The following is a 22,137-nucleotide window of genomic DNA, read 5'->3' as shown; positions in this document are numbered from 1 at the left end:
GAGAGCTCAGCTACCATCTGATATGGTAGCAAATGATGTTTAGCATCCTGGATGCTGCTCATGATAATCCCGAGCTTCCTGGCTGTGGCTTTGTGATGCTTTTCAGGGCTTTTTGATGCATTTCGAAGCCTCGGCTGCTCCCTAACGCCTCTCTCCTCCTGCCGTGTCCATTCCTGGCTCCCGACCTAGGAGCTGGCCGTGCAGACCTGTCGTCATCACGCTGCGGCAGGAGGAGCTCACCTTGAGCAGCATCTCCCTTGCCCCGCCCCCTGCCTCTGATTGGGCAGCGGCGGCGCCGCCCCGCCCCCGCGGTCTCCTTGGTCCGCGGTAGCTCCGCCGGCTGCCGTTGGCCGAGCCGCCGTGCGCGGGAGCGAGCGTTGGGAGCCGGCTGTCGGAGGCGCGGCTCTCCTCGCAGAGCGCCGCTCCTGCCGCCTGGGCCGCCCCGCAGGACAGCGCGGCGGCAGCCGGAGCTGTCCGGGCAGCACCGAGAGGGAAGCCGCGGCGCGACGGGAGCGAGTGCTGAGGACAGCTGTGCCGGAGGTGTGCGGGAGAACGGTCCCGGGACGGGGAGGGGGGCCGTGCGGGGCTCCAGGAAGCTGCAGGGAGGCGACGGGGGGGATCTAGCGAGATCCGAGGCTGTAGGCGGCTGCGAGGGGGTGTGGGGGTTCTGGGGAGCTGGATGATCGTTGTGGTCCTTTTCAGCCCCCCTGCCGTTCTGTGGTTCTGGTAAATGCTGTGGAAAGTGAAAGTGGTGTTTCTGCATTGGATATTTAAAAGGGCAATTAATCTAAAGAATGAAGCTGTAGCATGTCCTTAGAAATAGCTGATGTGAAAAGTAAGATTACCATATACGTATTAGTGACATATTTTAGAGACATAGTTACCGAATTACGTGACCAATTCTTTCTCCCAAAGCTGCAACAGACTTTAAATGTTCTAAACAATGTGGGTATAGTATTCTGACCTGGGAAACGTACTGTAAGGTTGTTCATTAGGCCAGCAGAAGTGGAGTCCATTGAACAAACTCTCAAGGAGTCGGGGCCTTTACACAAAGCAGAACTGTCCCACTCTGTGGGAACGTTAGGATGCCGTAGGCAGGCTCCAAGATACTGCCCTCTGTCCTCCTTCCAAGCTTATCTCTAAGCAAGGACAGACGGATGACCTGAACATTGACCCAGTGCAAACGGCACAAATGCTAGGGGGTAATGAAGCAGTTAAGAGGTTATGTTTATGTTGTAAAGCAGACATCCAAAACTTACGACCAGATGTTTGTTAAGAAAGCAGTTGTTAGAAGGCAATTGATCAACTAAGATATTTGTGGTTGGGTGGTAAGGATTTGTGCTTTCTTGGTATTCGTACAATTAGTGAAGTGTCGCGAAAGAGTGTGAACCTGCAGTACTCAGCCAGTGAGGAGCCGGGGAGAAAGAGATAAGGGTCGGGCAGTAGGGGATAAAAGACGTAACACTGTTTTCTCTGCGCTCTCCTGCTTGCAGGAGGCCCGCCATTGCAGTTGGGAATAAAGATAGATATAACGATCAGAGATACTGTCCTGGAAAATTATTTGGCTATTTCCAACAATGCTTATAAATATCTTAGAGAAAGCCTATTGCATACTTGTCCAAGGTACTAGACCCTGTATCTCGAGGTTGGCCTGAATGTGTCCAGGTGGTAGCAGCAAGTGCCCTATTGGTAGAAGAGAGAATGTGTGTACACTTTGGGGGTGTAAGGAGTAAATTGTTGGGACTTTGATAGTATGTATTTGTCCCCCCCAAAGAGATTGCTCCTCATTTTGAGGCATGATCATTAACAAAAAAAAAAAAAAAAAAAAAAAAGCAAATTAAAAAAAAAAAAAAAGGAATGAGGGCAGGAATCCACTCCTTGACCTCTTAGAAAAGCACGGTGCCAAATTCTCCCCCACGGAGATGAATTGGGCACAGAATAATTGGCCCAACTTAGAGGGAGTTGTGGATCATATAGATTCCCTCCACAAGCAAACTCGTATGGTGGAGGAAAAGGGAAAATCAATCACTTGTGCAGTTTCAGGAGCTGCTCTTACTGCTGCCGTAGAGATCCACAATGAACAGCACACGGCAGAAACCCAAATTATTCAGTCCTTGCAGGAATTGGTTACAAAGACAAATCAGAAAACCTGGTGATCCTTCTCTGCCTTCCGATAGAAACTGGGCATGCATATGAAGAGACTGAAAGTGGGTATTCTGATGTTCGTATCGAGGAGGTCTCCCTATTCTGCTACAGAACTAGCCAAATAAAGGAATGTTTTTGGTTACACACCTAGGAAATCAGTATGTGTGGAAAGTGCCACTAACAGCGGGAGATGAGATCCTGTTGATTGAAAAGGAATCAGAGGGTTACTGGGGACCACCACTGGCAACCACTGTGCCCCGTGGTCCCTTACTCAAAGAGCTGATTATTGGGATGATTACTCCCCAGGACAACTAGTGTTGATTGATTTGCCCCACCCTGGTCCTGTCCCTTTAACCCTCAGGGAGACTCTTAACAAATACATCTGAAAGGCTCAAGATGATCAGGAGGAAATGTACAAAATTAGCTATCTGGATTTCACCTACCTTCTAACTTTGGTTCACTTGGGACCAGGAAGTTTTATGTTTGTTTTGTTTTTTCCAGTTATGCTTCCTCTAACCTTGGTTCCTTTGGAACCGGGAAGTTCTCTCTTGTTTTCCAAATGCTAATGAATGCTGATCCTATTTCTGTGCCTCACATGTTCCCTTCTCGCTCTGTTCCTTTCTCTGGGATCCCCATGGTATCATTAGTCACTGTTTTGGACAGGAATCTTCTTCAGATTAATTTTTGTAATTGCTTATGATGACCTTATCACAGTCACTGGCTGCTCATGGAGCCATGCCCATATTGGCCGTACTGGGCATATGGGACTGAATTCTAATTCTAACAGAGGCTTAACCCTTTCAACCATGGTTAAACACAGTGATTAAATGCATTCAGGAAATGAATAGGGCCAGGATAGCACTGGCCGATTGCCCCCAACTCCGGAGAGATGCAGGATAAAGAATAAAACTAGGGTGTCAGATTAACAAGTGATCTTGTGCATTGCTACACCCCTGCAGTTTTCCCTATCAGCACTGGGAACAAATCAGCAGTTATTATGTAGTGTATTATCTCAGTGGGAAAGAACTAATATAAAAAGTCCACCAGTTAATTGTAGATGCACTTGCCATAATTCAAATAATGTCTCCCTAGCTCTAAGTTGTGGAAGGTAAAAGAAATGCTTTACCCACTGAATTTTGAAAGGTGATTTGGGACAATGCATACAAATTTCAAAGAGAATTTTAATCTTGGTGACATCTAGTTAATTTTACTTGTGATCCTCTAACTATGCCACAGCTTTTGTCCTAACAATATGCAATGCTTTGGTACATATCATATACCTAATAATTGTGCTGGGACTGAATCACAATGGAGTTGGGTTTTTTTTCCTGCAAAGAAGAAAGAATCCCAAATGCTTGTGGAGAAAGAAGATTCAGGGATTTCCTTTTCTTTCTCGCTAGCAGATCTTGATGCTCTCCTGTTCCTGCCTGTGGGCTGCTTGTCATGCCAGAGTCCTGCAGTCTCCAGAAGCTACCCCACATGGTACCAAAAGAGATCATGGACCTGGATTCAGGCATTCCTCATTCTCCCACTGCATGAGCTCTCATGGAGCAGCATGCTCCTCAAAAGTGGTCATGGTCATTTTGTGCAGTTACACAGTGTTTGTGTACTTATGTAGGAATGGAATGTTGTTTCTGCATTAGAACTAATAACGTGAGTATTTTATGTCGTTGTTTCTGCTCCCATCTTGTGTTGTTTGTCAGTACTAATAGCTCTTCTGTCTCTCCCAAATAGCATGGGTTTGTTCTTTTCTTTTTGGGTTCAGTATCATTTCTTGCCATTATGGAGTGTTTCTCTTCCTTTCCTTTGTTTTCCATGCTGTTAATTGTCGCCTCATTGGAGCTACAATGACCCAAACACAGACTACTATGCACTGACCAAGTGAGATGCAAAAAGAAGAGGTAGGCTCCAAAACAGGCTTCGGGTGAGTGCTGTGTATGACTTGTGGTTTCTAGAATGACACCTAAGTCTTACTAACCCGTGTTGTTTAGTATCTCGTGTGGAGGTTTCTTTTCTCCTTCCAGGACTGGAGACTCCAGATGCTATTGCCCTTCCTGATCTTTTTGGGTTGCAGTGTTAGACATGCCCACATGCTTGGAAAGGGGTGATTCCTTCATCCTTATTAGAAAATCTTGTCTTGTGTTCAACAGGTGGCATTGGAGAACTGTGGCCCTCTGAGCCGTGCGAGGACGGTACTGAGGCTCTTGGTGGTTACAGCAGGAAACCAGAGCCATAGATGGGTGCCAAGATGCACTCCTTATTTTGTCCGACTAGCTATGTTGACCCCTGAGGCCACTCCCATGCTTGTAGAGGTCCTATATTCATGGCATTGGTTGTCCCTTGTGCTCACTTTGTGTTCACCAGATGTTCTTATTTTACACCATCTTCCCCACCATATACTTACAAGCAAGTGTTCCTCTTGGTCTCCATATCTCGCTCTGGCCAGGCAGATGCGGTGTGCCAACAAAACAAAGCATGCAGACCCTGAGAAGAAAAAAAAACAGGAGAGAAGCTGTCCTGGGTGAGACAGGAGAAGTGTCCCTTGAAGGGATGCTCCACTGGCACTGCCTCTCACATCCGCCGCCTGCACGTTCCTTCTCTCTCTTGTCTTCTAGGGCTCACAAAGTCCAAACGTACCCTGATGGAGTTCAACTCTAGCTTGACCAACACTCACCACGTCCACAGTAGCTGGCTTAGGCTCCCAATTACCAATGGGATGTCTGCGGCTTCTGTCACTCCTACCAAACACGGGTTTGTTCTTTTCTTTTTGGGTTCAATATCATTTCTTGCCATTATGCAATGTTTCTTGTTTCTCTTTTCTAGTGTTTCATGTTGTCAATCTGTGCCTCATTGGAGCTACAGCGACCCAAATGCTGACTGCTCTGCTTTGACCAAGTGAGATGCAAAAAGAAGAGGTAGGCTCCAAAACAGGCTTCCAGTGAGGGCCATGTATGACTTGGGGTTTCTAGAGTTAACTTCTTCTTTTTCAGTTCCCTTTCCAGTTCTCTTTTGTTTCTTTTTTTTTTATTTCCCCCCCTTTTTCTAATTTATTTTCATTTTCTAATTCACTTTCTAATTGTAATGCTTTCCTTTTCTCCGATTCCTTTTCCAGTTCCTTTTATTTTTTTCATTGCTGTTTCTGAATAATTTTCTAATCTGTTTTTTCCCTTTCTTTTCCTTTTTACCTTTTTCTTTTTTCTCCTTTTCATTTTCTAATTCTTTTATATCCTTTTCTACTTCCTTTTATTTTTCTTTCTAATTTATTTTAAAAGTCTTTTTCCAATTCTTTTTTGTTTTGAATTCTTTTTCTACTCCTCTAATTCTTTCTTTTGCTAATTCTGTTTCCAATTCTGTTTCCGTTTCCAATTGTTTCTTTCTCTTTTTCTTCATTATGTTCCTTTTCTTTGTCATATTACTTTCCATATTTTTTTCTTCATCATATTACAATTCCCATTCCAATTCTCATTCAATTTCTTTTTCCTTTACCAATTATTTTTCCATTCCTTTTTCTAAATCTCTCTTTTTCTCTTTCTAAATCTGTTTTTTCTTTCCTGTTTCTAATCTATTTTGTTTTTCTATTTTTTTTCTAATTCTTTTCCTCTTTCTTTTTCTAATTCTTTTCCTATTTCTTTTTCCTGTTGCAAGTCTTTTTCCTTTTTCTATTTCCTTTTTTTCTTTTTTGAATCCCAGTTCTTTTTCTAATTGTAGTTCTTGTGTTCTCTTTTTCTGGATAATTTTCCATTTTTTTTTTCCTATTTCTTTGTCTAATTCTAATTATTTGTCTAATTTTTTTTTTAATTTTCCTTTTTTTCATTGTTTTCCAATTCCTTTTCGTTTCCTTTTTCCACTTCTCATTCTAACTTTAATTCTTCGTTTTCTTTTTATAATACTTTCTGTTTTTTCTAATACTTGTTTCATTTTCTTTTTTCCTTTTCTAATTATTTCTCTAATTCTTTTTCTAATTCTTATTCTACTCTTGTTTTTTTCTTTTTCTAATTCTTTTTCCAAGTCTTTTTTTCTTTTTTTCTATTTCGTTTTTTTTTCTAACTCCAACTCTTTTTCTAATTGTAGTTCTTTTTCTTTTCCCCATTCCAAATCTTTTCCCCAATCCACATCCTTTTCATTTTTTCTATTTCAGTTTTTTTCTTTTACATTTTCTAATTCTTTTCTGATTCTTCTTTTTAATTCGTTTTCGATTTTTTCTGTCCTTTTTCTGAATCAGTTTCTTTTCTTTTTCTGATTCTAAATCTTTTTCTACTTCTCATTGTAATTCTTGATATTTTTCTATTTTTTTCTTTATATTTTTCCTTTTTCTAATTCATTTTATTTTTCTCAATCTTTTTCTAATTATTTTTGTTTCCAGGTTTTTCTTTTTGCATTTTTAGTTTTTGCAGTTTTTTCCTTTTCCAATTATCATTCTAATTCTTTTTCTTTATCCATTGGTTTTTCTTTTTCTAATTCCTTTTCTTTTCATATTCTTTCTCTTGCTCTAGTGCTTTTGTTTCCTTTCTCTTCTTTTTCATTTTCCAATTCTTTTTTCAGTTTTGATTCCATTTCCAGTTCTGTTTCCAATTCTTCATCTATTTTGTTTTCCATTTATTTTCTCAGTTCTTTTTTGTCCAATTCCTTTTCTTTTCATTTTCTTTTCCATATTCTTGTTTTTCTAATTCTATTTTTTCTAATTCTTTTCTTTTTTCTTATTCTTTTATTTTTCATGTTCTATTTTTATCTTTTTCTAGACTTTTTCTCACTCATTTTCTAATGGTATTTTATTTTTTCACTCTTTTTTCATTTTCTAATTCTAGTTCTTTTTCCAATTCTTTTTCTAATATTTTTTTCTAATTTTTTCTCATTTCCCAATTCTTTTTCCAGTTTTTTCTTTTTCCAATTCTAATCCTAATTCTTCTTCATTTTTCTTTTTCTAATTATTTTTCTCTTTCGTTTTCTAATTCTAATTATTTTCTTTTTCTGTTTCTAATTCTAATAATTTTTATAATTAGAATTCATTCTTTCCCCTTTTCTTGTTTTTTTTTTTTTCTATTTCTTACTCTAATTCTTTTTCATTCTTTTACTTTTTATCTTTTTCTAATTCTTAATTGTTATCCTTTTCTAATGCTTTTTTCCCTAATTAGTTTTCTTTTCCTTTTTCTTTTTGTAATTCTAATTCCAGTTCTTTTTTTCCTAATTCCAGTTCTTTTTCCACAGCCTTTCCCAATTCTTCTTCTAGTTTATTTCCAATTCGTTTTCTATTTATTTTCCTAATTCCAATTATTTTGTCTTTTTCCTATTCCCGTTCTAATTTAATTCTTCTTTTTTCTTTTTCTAATAATTTTTCTTTTTATAATTCTAATTATTTCATTTTCTATTTCCTCTTATTATTCTTTTTCTATTTCTTTTTCTACATCTTTCTTTTACTCTTTCCTTTTCCCTTTTTTCTTTTTTTTTTCCCCTATTTTCTTTTTTTTGTTGTTTCATTTTCGTCTTTTGTGAACCTGAAGTACTCAGGCAATGAGAAACCAGGGGAGGAGAAGGTAAGAGTCAGGTAATAGGGCATGAACAATGTCCTACTGATTCAGATTTCATTATTTGTGAAGAAAATACTACCAGTCTACAAGGGACTTATCCAGTTGGGTTGCATTGCCAGAATTCCAAACCCAAATAAACCAAAGGATGCCCAATTTTGTGGGTTTTCACTTGGTGTACTTGTATTGTCTGTGCGGATTCATGGTATTTTTGTACAGGTTTGTGGGTCTTCACTGGGCTTTGCAGAAGTCCGCCCTGGTTCACTGAAGACTTTTCAGGATCACTGGTCTTCACTGAGGTTCCATGAAGTTCACGTGGTTTTGTAAAATTTTGCATGGCTTCACTTCTGTTCACACTAGTTCACATATCTTCACTTTGGTTCAGTCAAGTCTGCACAATTTTGCTGGTCTTTGCTGCCTTAAAATTTTACTTCTTTTCTTAGTCCCTGACAGTTTGCGGGTGGAATCTCAATTTCTGAGTCATCTAGTGCTGCTGCCACTTCCCCCACCTTTCCAGGGTATGTGCCTGCAATTAAAATATCTACACACGGATACAATTTCACATTCTAAGGCAGTGAAACTTTCTGTCAAAGTTCAGTGAGGTGGCTTGAACAACAGTGGGAGTCTGCTGAAGGTATATCGTATCCCCTCCTGTGTAAAAGCAGTTTCTTTATCCTCTTCCTGCAAGGAAACTGTAAAGAACATGTTTTTTACATTGAAAACTGCCATCCAAATAGGCTCCAAAGCCTATTTCACCTCATACTCCAGCCCCAAACCATCAGTATTTCAGACCAAACTCCAGGTTCAAGTCCTTGCTAATTCACCCCAAATTGAGCTCCCAAAACCTCATTATTTCATCCCAAGTATCAGCCCCAAATCCTTACTATTTTCCCCCAAACTCTACTCCCAAGCCCTACCTATTTCACCCCAAACATCAGCCCCCAACACCCCCTGATGTCACCCCCCAAGGATGCTCCAGAATAACTCCCCCAGCGTTATTCCTTAATATCATCCCCCTATCATCCCAACATCACCCACCAGCATCAACCCAACAGTGTCAGCCCCCAACATCACCACAGTATCAACCCTCAGTGTCACTCCAACATTGTCATACCCCAACGCTCTCACCCCAGCATCAGTCATTCATGTTAAATCCCAGTGGTACTCCAACATCACCCCAATGGTGTCACCCCAGTGCTACTTGCTGATGTCAACCCTATTGATATCCCAACATCACTTCACTGCAACCACAGTGTCACTTCCTCCAGTGTCGCTCTCTGAAATGTTAGATAATTCCATTAAGTGGGAAGCAGAATCTCCCTAAGCAAGTGTGCTATTACTATCTGACCCTTGAGAGATGGCAAGCCACCGAAGAGGAGAGAGAAGGAACATGCCAGCGGTAGATTCGATTGGCAGCACCAGCACGGCATCCCCCACTTCAAAGTGCACTTCCGTGCTTTCTCCCGCTTTCATTCTCCCCAGGGTCTGTAGGGTTTGTTCCACTTGCATGCTGTACCCATGCGGTCAGCGTGTGATACAGAGCCGAAGTGGAACATCAACTTGCAAAACAAGTCTTTGCAAGAACAAGACCAAATACCAAGGACAGCTCTCTCCACAAAACATTTGCAGCCACAGCCACAAATATCAACTCTGTTAAAACTGCCAAAATACCTTATTCAATTCCAGGATCATTCTTCAGTCAGGGGCCTTTAGATCCCCAACAGTATCACCACCCAGCATTCACTCCCTGATGTCACTCCCTCCAGAAAAGCCCCAACATCACCCTTGTCACTAGAATGACACACCAGAATCATTCTCCAGTATCCCCAATGTCAGCCCCCAGTAATACTACAACATCACCCCAGTGTCACCCCCCTGTTGAACCCCCCCAGCAATAACCCAACCTCATCCCCCCAACATTACTCCCTAATATCACCCCACTGTCACAGCAGTGCCACCCCAGTGTCATTCCTTGTATCACCCCAACAATGTTCCCCCAGCATCACCCCCTGATGTCACCCCCAGTCATACTCATTACCTCTCAGTGTCACTCCCCAAAATAAACCCAGTGTCACCCCAACAATTTCACCCCAGTAATGTCTCCCCCAATGTCACACTTAACATCACCCCAGTGTCACCCCCACGTTCCCCCCAAAACATCACTCCTTGATGTTAAACCCTAGTAATACCCCAACATCAACCCACAACTTCATTCCCCGACATCAACCCAACATCACTTCCTCCAGTGATAACCCAACATCGCCCCCAGTGTCACCCCCTAATAGCACCCCTGTATCACCCCAATTTCACTCCAGTGTCACCTCCCAGATCCACTTCCTGATGTCAATCCCAGCCACACCCCACCAGGACTCCCCAGTGTCATTTCCAAACATCACCGCAGCGTCACTCCCTGTTGAAACCCCCTTAAGATAGGGATAGCCCAATATCCTTCCTAGTAACATCACCCCAACAATATCATTCCTTGATGTTACCCCAAGCGATAGCCCAACGTCACCACCCAATGTCTCTTCCTTGTCACCCCAACGTCATTTCCTGATTCCTCCCTCAGTGATACCCCAACATCACTTCCCTTCCAGCATCACCTCAATAATATCACCCCCCCAACAACATCACTCCTTCATCTCATCCCCCAGAGAAACTCCAACATCACCCTACAGCATCACTGCACAACCTCGACCCAGTTTCACCCCAGTATCACACCAGTGTGCCCCCATCAGTGTCACCCCAACAATGTAACCCCAATATCACTCCCTGATGTTACCCCCTAGTGAAACTCCAGCAGCATCCTAGTCTTATCTCAGTGTAACCTCCCAGCTTCACTCCAACAATGCTACTCAAAAAAAAACCCCAACATCACCCCCACCAGTAATTACCGCCTGTAATACTGCAATGTGGTGGAAAATGCAACAACAATAGCATTAATAGGTTGCAATAAGTGAGGACTTGCTCAAACACAGCAGCTGTGAACACAAAAACAAGGAACAAAATCTGCTTAACTTTAGAAGGTCTCAAGCAAGCAGGGACCTCTAGCAAAAGCCTCTCATTCCCACTGCCAACACTTAAATAAGGCCTGGGAGGAGGGTGGAGCCAGGATCCACCCCTTCCATCACTCAGGTGCGTTTCATGAACCTGAGCTCCTCTGGTTTGTCCCTTCTCAATCATTGTTTCAAGCCACAACTTAGGGTCTCCACTACATTCCCCCCAACAATATCACTCCAACATCACTCCCTGATGTCCCCCCCTGTGATAGTCCAACATCACCCCCCAGCATCACCCCCCCACATCATCCCAGCCCAATGTCAGCTCTATGTCACCCCAGTGTCACCCGCAGAGTCACCAATTTTAGAAAGTCAGGCAATTTTACCAATTGCCTTTGAGGACAGACTTGAATCAAAATATGTGTGCCATTGTTGCTCATCCACTGATAACACTCCCCTTGCCGGACAGGCAGATCCAATCGCCTGCTTGTTATTTGTCTTTTTTTTTTTGCTTCAGGCCTTATAGGAACTGTTAGGTTACAGTCAGAAGCAGTGATTGAGCACGTGGTGAGGGGTGTAGCCAGCCCTGTGAGCACAGGTGGAAGCAATTCACCTATGGGAGCGGATAGGGCTGACCTTGGCTCCACCCCCTCCCTGACCACATTTAAGGGCTGGGAACAGTAAGGGCAGCATCCCTACCTGGGGGTTGCCTCCTTGGGAGTGAGTGCAGACCTTTGGAAAATGGTGATTATTGGCTCTTGCTGCTTGTTGTTGTTACGTTGGCTCTTGCTGCTTGTTGTTGTTACGTTGGCTCTTGCTGCTTGTTGTTGTTACGTTGGCTCTTGCTGCTTGTTGTTGTTACGTTGGCTCTTGCTGCTTGTTGTTGTTACGTTGGCTCTTGCTGCTTGTTGTTGTTACGTTGGCTCTTGCTGCTTGTTGTTGTTACGTTGGCTCTTGCTGCTTGTTGTTGTTACGTTGGCTCTTGCTGCTTGTTGTTGTTACGTTGGCTCTTGCTGCTTGTTGTTGTTACGTTGGCTCTTGCTGCTTGTTGTTGTTACGTTGGCTCTTGCTGCTTGTTGTTGTTACGTTGGCTCTTGCTGCTTGTTGTTGTTACGTTGGCTCTTGCTGCTTGTTGTTGTTACGTTGGCTCTTGCTGCTTGTTGTTGTTACGTTGGCTCTTGCTGCTTGTTGTTGTTACGTTGGCTCTTGCTGCTTGTTGTTGTTACGTTGGCTCTTGCTGCTTGTTGTTGTTACGTTGGCTCTTGCTGCTTGTTGTTGTTACGTTGGCTCTTGCTGCTTGTTGTTGTTACGTTGGCTCTTGCTGCTTGTTGTTGTTACGTTGGCTCTTGCTGCTTGTTGTTGTTACGTTGGCTCTTGCTGCTTGTTGTTGTTACGTTGGCTCTTGCTGCTTGTTGTTGTTACGTTGGCTCTTGCTTCAATCTTTCCCTTTTTTGGGGTTCCTGACCACTTTCAAGGGCTGGAGACCATAAGGGCAGTACTTCTCTATGGAGACTTCTTCCTTTGGGGTGTGGGGTGAGTGTGTTTGGAATGGGGTAATTGGTTCCTTCTTTATTGCTAGATTGTAATCTCCTTTTCTGGGGGGCTCCTGATCACATTTAAAGTCTGGCATCAGAATGAGCAGCTACTGTACCTGGAGAATGTTTCCTTTAGAGCATAGAGTGAACCCTTAGAACAGAATGATTGATTCTTTATTTCAGGGTTGCAATCTCTCCTTTTTTGGTAGATCTTGACCCCACTTAAGGGCTGTAGCAGCCTTAAAGGTGGTATCTGTCTTCAGAGACTGCCTCCTTGGGAGTATGGGGCGAGGTCTGGTCCTTGAGAAAGGGTGAGTGATTCCTTCTTATTTTAGGGCTGTGATTTTTCCTGTTTTTGGGGCATCCTGACCACATTTAAGTGCTGGCACCTGTAAGGGCAGCATTTATCTCTGTAGACTGTCTCCTGTGGAGCATGGGCAAGTGTTGGTCCTTGGGAAGGGGGTAAGTGGTTTATTTATTTCAGGGCTGTAATCTCTCTCTCTCTCTTTTTTTTTTTTTTTTTTTTTTTTTTTTTTTTTTTTTAGTATCCTGACCACATTTAAGGGGTGGAAGCCACAAGGGCAGCATCTCTACCTGGAGACTGCTTCCTTGGCAGTGTGGGCTGAGTGTTCATCCTTGGAATGGGATAACTTTTATTCTTTTTTTTTATTTCAGGGCTGTGATATCCCCTTCTGGGGTATCCTGACTACATTTAAGGGCTGGTGGCCATAGGTGCAGCATCCTGGTGGCAGCTTCCCTTGGAGAGTGGGGTGAGTATTTGGAACGGGGCATGTAATTCTTTCTTTATTTCAGGGCTGTGAGCTCCACCTTTTTGGGGGGATCCCAAACTGGATTAGAGCAGCTGTATTTGCATGTTTGTCATCATGATGCCCTTTTTTCTTCTCTAAGGGAGATGAAGGTGTTATCTCCCTTTCTCTGATATGGTGATTGAAGGACTGACATGTTTCTTTTTTTCATTGCTCCCTCATTTCTGGAATGCTTCTATCAGCCTCAGGATAATGCTGGTTAGCTGACTGAGCATTGCTGTTGTGGGAATGCCCAGAGCTAACATCCTTTTCCATAAAGAGGTTCTTCATTCTCCAGGTCTTCTAAGCAAATCTTTGAGCTTGTTATCTTCTGGTTCCACCTCTGTTCACCATTTCATGGTTCTTACAGCATGATCTCCAACCTGGGGCTCCAAACATGGTTTGTGTGCACCTCCATCATCCCATTTCATGACTGTAGTTAAGAGTGTCATGCACTGTTCGAAACCTACAGAGTTGTTTAAGGGCATTCTGTGCGCCCTTACATGTAATAAATCAGCTGATCTCTTTTTTTTTTTTTTAGCTTGATGGGGTTTAGGGATTGCTGGAGTTTGTCTCATCAGGGGTGTAAGCACTCTGAGATCTACTGGGCAGGTAACAGAGAATTCCAAGCCCCGTGTTTGTGCACTAGCTTGTATGCAGGCAGGTTTCTGATAGCTGTGGGAAGCTCACTTAGGGATCAAATGGGTTGCAGGTGGCTCACTTTTCTCCATGGGGTCTATTCTCCCAGCCTGCTGCACTACACGGCTGATGATAGAGTGAGGTGCTTCGACCAGGACATGAAGAACACTCCCAGAACATAGTGGCCATCTGCTTCATCCTCACTGAGCGTAATATGGTCTGCACCACTCGAGCATAGTGGTAACAAGTATTCTGTTCCTATTTTGTCTAGTTCTCTCCCATATCTCCCTTACAAATTTGTCAATGGTAATGGATCCCAAGGCATTGTTCTCAGAGCACATCGTGACTGATCACCTTGGAATCCTACAGTCCTTTCTGTTTGAACAGCAGATCTGACTTCATCTTTATAGAAGGCCAAGGATTATCCTCTTCTGGACCAATGTACTCAGCATCACCCCAGATATCTCCATCCTAATTGTCTGGAGATCCTATTAGTTTCCTAATCTCTATGACACCCAAACCCCCATCCCTCTTCCTTCCATCTCCTGTCCCCCATTCAATAGCTCTACAGCTCTGGTTCCCAACAGTGTGATGAAGTGAGGTCCCTGGTCTGCTGAATACTGGGACTGGTCCAGAGAGGCTCTGTGACGCATGCAGATTATCCCAGCTGGAGTACTTGGTACCATCTGTAATGATCTAGTCCAACTGCCACACAATAAACAGGAACATTCACAGCTAGATCAGGTTGCCCAGAGCCTGTCCCAGCCTCACCTTGGAAGGGACAGGGCATCCATCATGTGTCTGGGTAACCTGTTCCACTGTGTCACCACCCTCACAAGATTTTCTTGATATCTAACTTAAATTTTTTCTCATTCTTCCCTTTAGGTATTGAAAGGCTGTTACCAGGTCACCTCAGAGCCTTCAATTCTCCAGGCTGAACAGCCCCAATTTTCTCTCTTTATAGGAAAGGCATTCCACCCCTCAGTTCATATTTGTGGCCATTCTCTGGATGTACTCCAACAGCTCTATGCCTGTGTCCTACACTGCAGCCATCCAAATCCAGACACAGCACTCCAGGCGAGGCCTCACCAGCGTAGAGCAGAGGGGCAGGATCATCTCCCTTCACCTACTGACAACGCATCTTTGGATGGAACCCAGCATACAGTTGGCTTTCTGGGCTGGGAAGGTACATTGCTGAGTGCCCACTACTCAGCCTGTTGAGGTCCCTCTGGATGGTGTCCCGTCCCTCTGGTGTGTCACTGCACCCCACAGCTTGGTGTCATTAGGGTGCACTTGACCCTCACTGTCAATGTCACTGATGAAGAGGCAATCCTGGATGTTTATACAAACTTGGCAAAGAACCCCTTGAGAGCAGCCCTGCAGAGAAGGACTTGTGGATCCCAGTGGATAAGAAGCTGGACGTGAGCTAGCAGTGTGCACTTGCATCCTGGAAAGACAACTATATCCTGGGCTGCATTAAAAGAAGAACGGCCAGCAGAGAGAGGGAGGTTGTTTGTATTTTTTTTTCCTCCTCTACTCGGCTCTCGTGAGGCACCATCTGCTTAACTGCGTCCGGGCCTGGAGCCCCCAGCACAGGAAGGACTTGGAACTCTCAGAGCGGGTCCAGAGGAGGGCACTAAGATGATCAGAGTCCTGGAGCACCTCTCCTATTAGGAAAGGTTGAGGGAACTGGGCTTGTTTAGACTGGAGAAGAGAAGGCTCTGGAGAGACCTCATTGTGGCCTTCCAGTACTTGAGGGAGTGGATAAACAGGAGGGGAAACAGCTGTTTATGAGGGTGGATCATGATAGGACAAGGGGGAGTGGTTTTAAACTAAGACAGGAGAAGTTTAGGTTGGATATTAGGAGGAAGTTTTTCACTCAGGGTGGTGATGCACTGGAACATGTGCTTTAGAGTCACTTCCAGGAGGATCTGTTCTGCGATCATTCACAGCACGGAGGTGAGACTGACATGTTGGTAGTTCCTAGGGTCATCCTTTTTATCCGTAATAACAGGTGTGCTGTTGCCTTTTTTCTACTCACCAGGGATTTCACTTGACTGCCACAACTTCTCAAATACCATTGAGAATGGCTTGTTGACTGCATCAGCGAATACCCTCGTGACTCTGGGATGCATCTCATTGGGACCCATAGACTCCTGGATGTTCAGGTTCCTCAGGTGATCCCAAACCCTATCTTGACTCACAGTGTGGGGCAGGGAGGTTGTTGGTGGGGGTGGCATTGCTTTCTCAATCTCCACCTGCACAGCCAAAGGTGAGGGCTGGGTATAATGAGCAGTTATCAGAGAAGATGGAAGCAAAAGTGTTGTTGGGTATTTGAGCCTTTTCCTTGTGCGTTGTTCTCAGCTACAGTGCTGCTGGTGAGCAGCATCATGCACAGAATGCAGCCCCCCAATGTATGCAGGGTAGTGCTTTCATTACTGTGCAGCATTACTGGGAGCTGTGGTTCTCCCAGGTGCTGTAACGACTGCATGGAGTGATGTGTGGATCTTCATGAGAAGAGCTAGGAACGGAAAGCTGGATTTCCTGGAATGCCCCAGAATCCCACTTTGCTGACTGGTAATTGTCTGCCCAGCAGGTAAGGGCAGCGTACGCACACCAATGTTTACCCATTATGTAGCGTGGCACAACGTAGCACTCCCGGAGCTCTTTATTGCATTTTAGGGTACCCCAAAGGCTGCCTGTCCTTCCCACATTCTATTTGTCTCTGGCCTTTCACTGCAGTGTTCTCCTTCTCTTTACCCTAGACATTCTCTACTGCATTTTCTTGCTGTCTTGTTTTGGTGTTCTGTGCCCCATTGTCTTGGCCATTGTACTTGGCTTTCTTTGCTGCATTCTCTTCAGTGTTTGGTTTTGGTGTTTCTTGCCATGTTCTCTTGGCCTCGTGTTTTGGCATTTCTTGCCATGTTATCTTGGCTGTTGTCCTCAGCATTTCCTGCCATCTCACAGCCATTGCCTGGGCGTTCCCTGTGACATCCTCCTCGGTGTCCTGTTTTGGCGTTCCCTGTGGCATTCTCCTTGGCCTCCTGTTTTGGCCTACCCAGCCACCTTTTCTTGGCCTTGTGCATGGGCTTTTTTTGCCATGTTCTCTCTGGCCACTTGTTCTGGCGTTCCCTGCTACATCCTCTTGGCTTCCTGTTTTGGCACTTCCTGCCATGTTCTCTTAGCCCTTGCCTAGGCATTTACTGCTGTGTTCTCTTAGCCTTCTGTTTTGGTATTTCTTGCCATGTTCTCTTGCCCGTTGTCCTCGGCATTTCCTGCCATCTCATAGCCCTTGCCCGGGCGTTCCCAGTGATGTCCTCCTGGGCGTCCTGTTTTGGCGTTCCCTTCCCTGTGGCATTCTCCTTGGCCTCCTGTTTTGGCCTACCCAGCCACCTTCTCTTGACCTTCTGTATTGGCTTTCTTTGCCATGTTCTCTTTGGCCGCTTGTTCTGGCGTTCCCTGCCATGTCCTCTCGGCCTCCTGTTTTGGCATTTCTTGCCATGTTCTCTTAGCTCTTGCATAGGCATTTCTTGCCATGTTCTCTTGGCCTTCTGTTTTGGTGTTTCTTGCTGTGTTCTCTCGGCCTTTGCTGTTGGCCTTCCCTGCTGCACTCTCATTGCCCTCACCATAGCTTTTTGTTGTCTGTTTTCCTTGTTTTTGCCCTTCCCTTAGCCTTAGCTGTTTGCTTTGCCTTTACCTTGGATTTCCCTTTGCTTGTCCTGGGAGTTTGGCTCGCCTTTGCCTTTGGCTCTCTGGGATTGGCTGGGAGGCAGTGTTAATTGTAATCTTGACCTGAACCCCTAGCTTACTGAGAGCTCTAACGATAATTACATTTACCTGCAATGTGTCTGTCACCCTAACCCTTAGCCTGATGTAAAAAATGTCTCTAACCCGAAATGCAGCAATAAAAATAACACCCCTTGTTTTCTGTCAAAGTAACCTTCATCCTAATTGTAGTGCAGAAAAGAAGTCATAGTTAGCTTAACAATTCAAGCCAACAAATAGCATTAATTATATCCCTAATGCTCCTTTGTGACATCATTAGAGCAGTGTGCACAGGGTGCAGCCCCCACATATGTGGAGCAGTGCCTTAATTACTGTATTGTGTCCAACAGGTGGCAGCGGAGAGCTGTGGCACTCCTGAGCGCCATAACAACTGCACAGAGCGATCTGTGGCTCTTCATGAGAACAGCCAGGAACAGAAATCTACATTTCCTGTGATGCCCCAGAAGCCAACTTTGCTGACGGTAATAATCTGCCCAAGAGGTAAGGGCAATGTTTACCCATTACTTAGTAAGACACAAGGTAGAGTACCCGGAGTTCATTTCTGCATTTCAGTGTGCCTTACAGGCTGTCTGTTGTCTTCTTTCTGCGTTCCCCTTGCCTCTCCTCTTTGCCTGATTATTTCTTGCAGCATTCTCTTTGGTCTCTGTTTTGGTGTCTGTGGTGGCGTTCTTTTGGGCCCTGCCCTCCATTTTGGCGTTCCCTGCATTTTTCTCTTGGGCCCTGCCCTCCGTTTTGGCGTTCCTGGCGGTGTTTTCTTGGGCCTTGCCCTCCGTTTTGGCGTTCCTGGCGGTGTTTTCTTGGGCCTTGCCCTCCGTTTTGGCGTTCTATGTAATGGTCTCATCAGTCTTGTGCTGTTTTGGCATTCCCTGAGGCCTTTTCTTCAGTCTTGTGCTGTTTTGGCATTCCCTGACGCGGCCTTCTCTTTGGGCCCGGCCCCTGACGCGGCCTTCTCTTTGGGCCCGGCCCCTGACGCGGCCTTCTCTTTGGGCCCGGCCCCTGACGCGGCCTTCTCTTTGGGCCCGGCCCCTGACGCGGCCTTCTCTTTGGGCCCGGCCCCTGACGCGGCCTTCTCTTTGGGCCCGGCCCCTGACGCGGCCTTCTCTTTGGGCCCGGCCCCTGACGCGGCCTTCTCTTTGGGCCCGGCCCCTGACGCGGCCTTCTCTTTGGGCCCGGCCCCTGACGCGGCCTTCTCTTTGGGCCCGGCCCCTGACGCGGCCTTCTCTTTGGGCCCGGCCCCTGACGCGGCCTTCTCTTTGGGCCCGGCCCCTGACGCGGCCTTCTCTTTGGGCCCGGCCCCTGACGCGGCCTTCTCTTTGGGCCCGGCCCCTGACGCGGCCTTCTCTTTGGGCCCGGCCCCTGACGCGGCCTTCTCTTTGGGCCCGGCCCCTGACGCGGCCTTCTCTTTGGGCCCGGCCCCTGACGCGGCCTTCTCTTTGGGCCCGGCCCCTGACGCGGCCTTCTCTTTGGGCCCGGCCCCTGACGCGGCCTTCTCTTTGGGCCCGGCCCCTGACGCGGCCTTCTCTTTGGGCCCGGCCCCTGACGCGGCCTTCTCTTTGGGCCCGGCCCCTGACGCGGCCTTCTCTTTGGGCCCGGCCCCTGACGCGGCCTTCTCTTTGGGCCCGGCCCCTGACGCGGCCTTCTCTTTGGGCCCGGCCCCTGACGCGGCCTTCTCTTTGGGCCCGGCCCCTGACGCGGCCTTCTCTTTGGGCCCGGCCCCTGACGCGGCCTTCTCTTTGTTGTTTTCCATGACTTAGCCTTGCCTTTGATGTGTTCAGCCGTAGGCTGAAGAGCCTATCAGGAGCTCGGGCTTTGCAATGTGTATGAGCTTCATTAGCGCCAACATAAATGCACGCAACCTTCTGATTAAAGTTGAGACTTTCTGATCAATTCTGTGGTCGTGTGTTTGTCTCCCGCCGAGCTCCGCCAAATGGTGACCCTGACGTGATAACCCGTTGGATAGAACCAGACAAGCGGCGTAGGAAGTTCGGGTCCCTAAGCAGCGGGGACGGCAAAAGCACTCCGAGAAAGAAGAGGTGCCGCGCCTCAGGACACTCTGTGAGACCTGACCGATACGGGCTGCCGGACCTTGCAAGGCTGCAACAGCGCTGAAACTTAGGTATGGAAAGGGAAGCAGCTTATCAATTATTTACTCGCTTTTTAGAAGAGCGTGGGATAAAAGGAATAGATCTTAATAAAGAGCTCCCTGGATTATTGGCCTATGGTCAGAGCTGGGGTTTGCTTGTTAACCCTTATTCAGTTCATGAGCTGAGTGAGTGGCGGAAGTTTGGAGATGTGTTGTGGGAGGCTACGATAGAGGACGATAAAGTGACAAGGAAACTGGGGAAATTATGGAAGGCAGTTCATAATGAATTGCTTCAGAGTCAGGCTGAGAAAAGGGCAGCTCAACAAGCTGTGGGGGCACACCAGCAAAATGAGGGTTACTGGAATTGGCCGCCAGCAGTTCCTCCTGCCGTAAGCACAATCCCAGCTGAACGGGCTACGGGCTCAGAGCCTGTAAATGCTCCAGCCGCGGGCTCGGAGCCAATGACTGTTCCAACTGCGCCACTTGTGGAACCATTAACCCCTTCAGCAACTGCCCTAGAAAAGCAAGGCGATGAGCCGGTCCCTGGGGCAGAAAGTGCCCTGGCGGAGGCAATCACAAGAGAGCGCAGAGAGGCGTGGGCGAGCATAGCAAAAGCATGCATGGAGCAGGGGGATGGTGAAGGCACGGCGGCGGTGCAGGAATTGGCGTGCCCTGTAACCTATACTCCTTTGGCTGCAGGAGGAATGCAGGCAACCATATCAGCATTAGATTGGAAATTATTGTCACAGCTGAGGGCTACAGTTAGCCAGTGTGGAGTCACGGGTGAGCCGGTGAAGCAAATGTTGGATTTTATCTGGGGTTCACAAATTTTGCTACAAGCAGACATAAGGGGAGTAGCAAAGTTGATATTTACTCAGCATCAGTTATTGCTGTTTAATGCTCACTGGCATGATCTGTGCCAGCAGAGTGTGATGTTTCAGAGGCAGCCAGGAGATCCGCTGCATGGGGTAACACTTGATGAACTATTAGGGCTGGGACCATACGTGAGGACGGAGACTCAAGCCCTCTTAGGTCCAGACAAATTGAGGGAATCTATGCGATTGGCTAGGCATGCCATGTCCAGAATTAAAGCACCAGGTGGACTCCCCTCATACATGGGAATCCAGCAAGGAAGGAGTGAGGATTTCGGGAGCTTTATTGTTGGGGTAGCGACAGCTATAGAGGCTGCAGGGGTACCTGAATACATGAAGGGAGCTATGTTAAAACAATGTGCATTACAAAACTGCAATTCTACAACTCAGGGAGTTTTAAACACATTGAGTAGTGGATGGACAATAGAAGAAGCACTACAGCGAATATCAAATATACCTAGTGGTCCACAAGCATTATTAGTGAAGGCAATCGCAGATCTGGGTGAGGGATTAAAAGCCCAGGCACAAGCTAGTCAGCCACAGGAATGGCAGCTCTTGCACCTTTGCGAGCGTCAGAAGTCCACACACGCTGAGCAACAGATGACACTCCTGCATGAAACACTGGCAGCAAAGGACTAGTGATAGCACCGGAAAAGATCCAGCATACGTCCCCCTGGAAATATCTCGGACTGATATTAAACGACACAATCGTCACGCCATGCTTACTTAACAAACTGTCCACTACTGTCTTGCTTGCACAAAAGGAAAAAGGGGAAATGGTTGTGCGTACTCCCATTGCAGCTCACGGAACCCACAAAAAGAACGGTGTCAGGATGTGAAATGATGAGAAAGACTGAAACCAGGCTTGAAACGACCATGAACTCATAGTGATTGGGATTATGTGCTTCTTATTATTTGGTTTTGCTTTGTAACTTGTTGTATTGCAAATAGCAGAGTAGTAACCTTTGTTGTGTGGTTTTTATTTTTATTTTTTAACTTTTTTTTTTTTTTTTAGTAATAGATTGAATGTGAATTAACAGGATTTAATGTTACTAATGCTGAAATCTATGGAGATAGCTATTTTAATGTATTAGTAGTGCTAAGACAAAACCTGGAAAGGAATCCCAAGCAAAGGGATGACCTTATATTATAGAATGATTAACTCTCTTTCATCCCACTATTTGGGAATTTAAAATATGATCATGAAGCACCTGAGACAAAGGCACACGCTAAGAGAGTTAACCTTGATAGTTTATTCTGCAAGCAGATGTTCCATTTGGCCTCTGTATCACGCACTGGCCATGTGGATGCAGTGTACAAATGGAAAATACTCTTCGGACCCTGAGAAGAATAAAAGAAAGATAATATAATATAATAAAATAAAATAATATAATATATAAATTATATAATATAATTATATAATATAAATATAAAATAATATAATATATAAATATAAATAATATAATAATATATAATATATAAATTATATTATATAAATAATATAATATAATAAAATAAAAGAATCTGTGGTGGGTGAGAGAGGAAAAGTGCACCTTGAAGCAGGGGACGCCCTGCTGGCACTGCCTATCGCATTCACCACCCTTTTTCTGCAGGTTGTTGTTTCTCAAGGGTCAGTAAGTAATAATGCCCCTAGTTCTATCTGGCATGCAAAGTTCCTCAACTATTAATTTTCTATTAGCCCAAAGGCACAATCATGAGCACTCTAAAAGCATCTGTTGTATAAATCTTA

At 45.3% G+C, this 22,137-nt stretch overlaps 1 protein-coding gene and 1 long non-coding RNA gene across 13 annotated transcripts; both read left to right on the top strand.

Annotated features, from left to right (window-relative positions):
* Positions 1-66: 66 nt before the first annotated feature.
* On the top strand, positions 67-18,381 carry LOC149911955 (uncharacterized). Of its 12 annotated transcripts, none has more exons than XR_016462658.1 (4): positions 67-540; positions 3,549-5,060; positions 12,877-12,971; positions 13,756-18,381. It is a non-coding gene; the product is annotated as an uncharacterized LOC149911955 (long non-coding RNA). The 12 variants fall into 12 exon arrangements; XR_016462660.1 differs by having other exon boundaries at positions 3,546-5,060; XR_016462668.1 differs by lacking the exon at positions 67-540 and having other exon boundaries at positions 1,852-4,666; positions 4,761-5,060.
* A 774-nt stretch (positions 18,382-19,155) lies between these two features.
* LOC149911954 (uncharacterized) lies at positions 19,156-21,357 on the top strand. The gene has a single exon (XM_090132950.1). It carries the CDS (start codon positions 19,551-19,553, stop codon positions 21,024-21,026), a length of 1,476 nt encoding a protein of 491 aa, XP_089989076.1. The 5' UTR covers positions 19,156-19,550; the 3' UTR covers positions 21,027-21,357.
* The last annotated feature ends 780 nt before the right edge of the window (positions 21,358-22,137 follow it).

Source organism: Phasianus colchicus, unplaced genomic scaffold, assembly GCF_987193195.1.
Source record: "Phasianus colchicus unplaced genomic scaffold, bPhaCol1.hap1.1 HAP1_SCAFFOLD_49, whole genome shotgun sequence".
Lineage (NCBI taxonomy): Eukaryota > Metazoa > Chordata > Aves > Galliformes > Phasianidae > Phasianus > Phasianus colchicus.
Note: the sequence above shows the minus strand (reverse complement) of the source record. Positions and strands in the feature narration are given on the sequence as shown.

Coding starts and splice junctions, on each gene's coding strand:
- LOC149911954 (XM_090132950.1), top strand. CDS start 19,551: ATGGAAAGGGAAGCAGCTTATCAATTATTTACTCGCTTTTTAGAAGAG.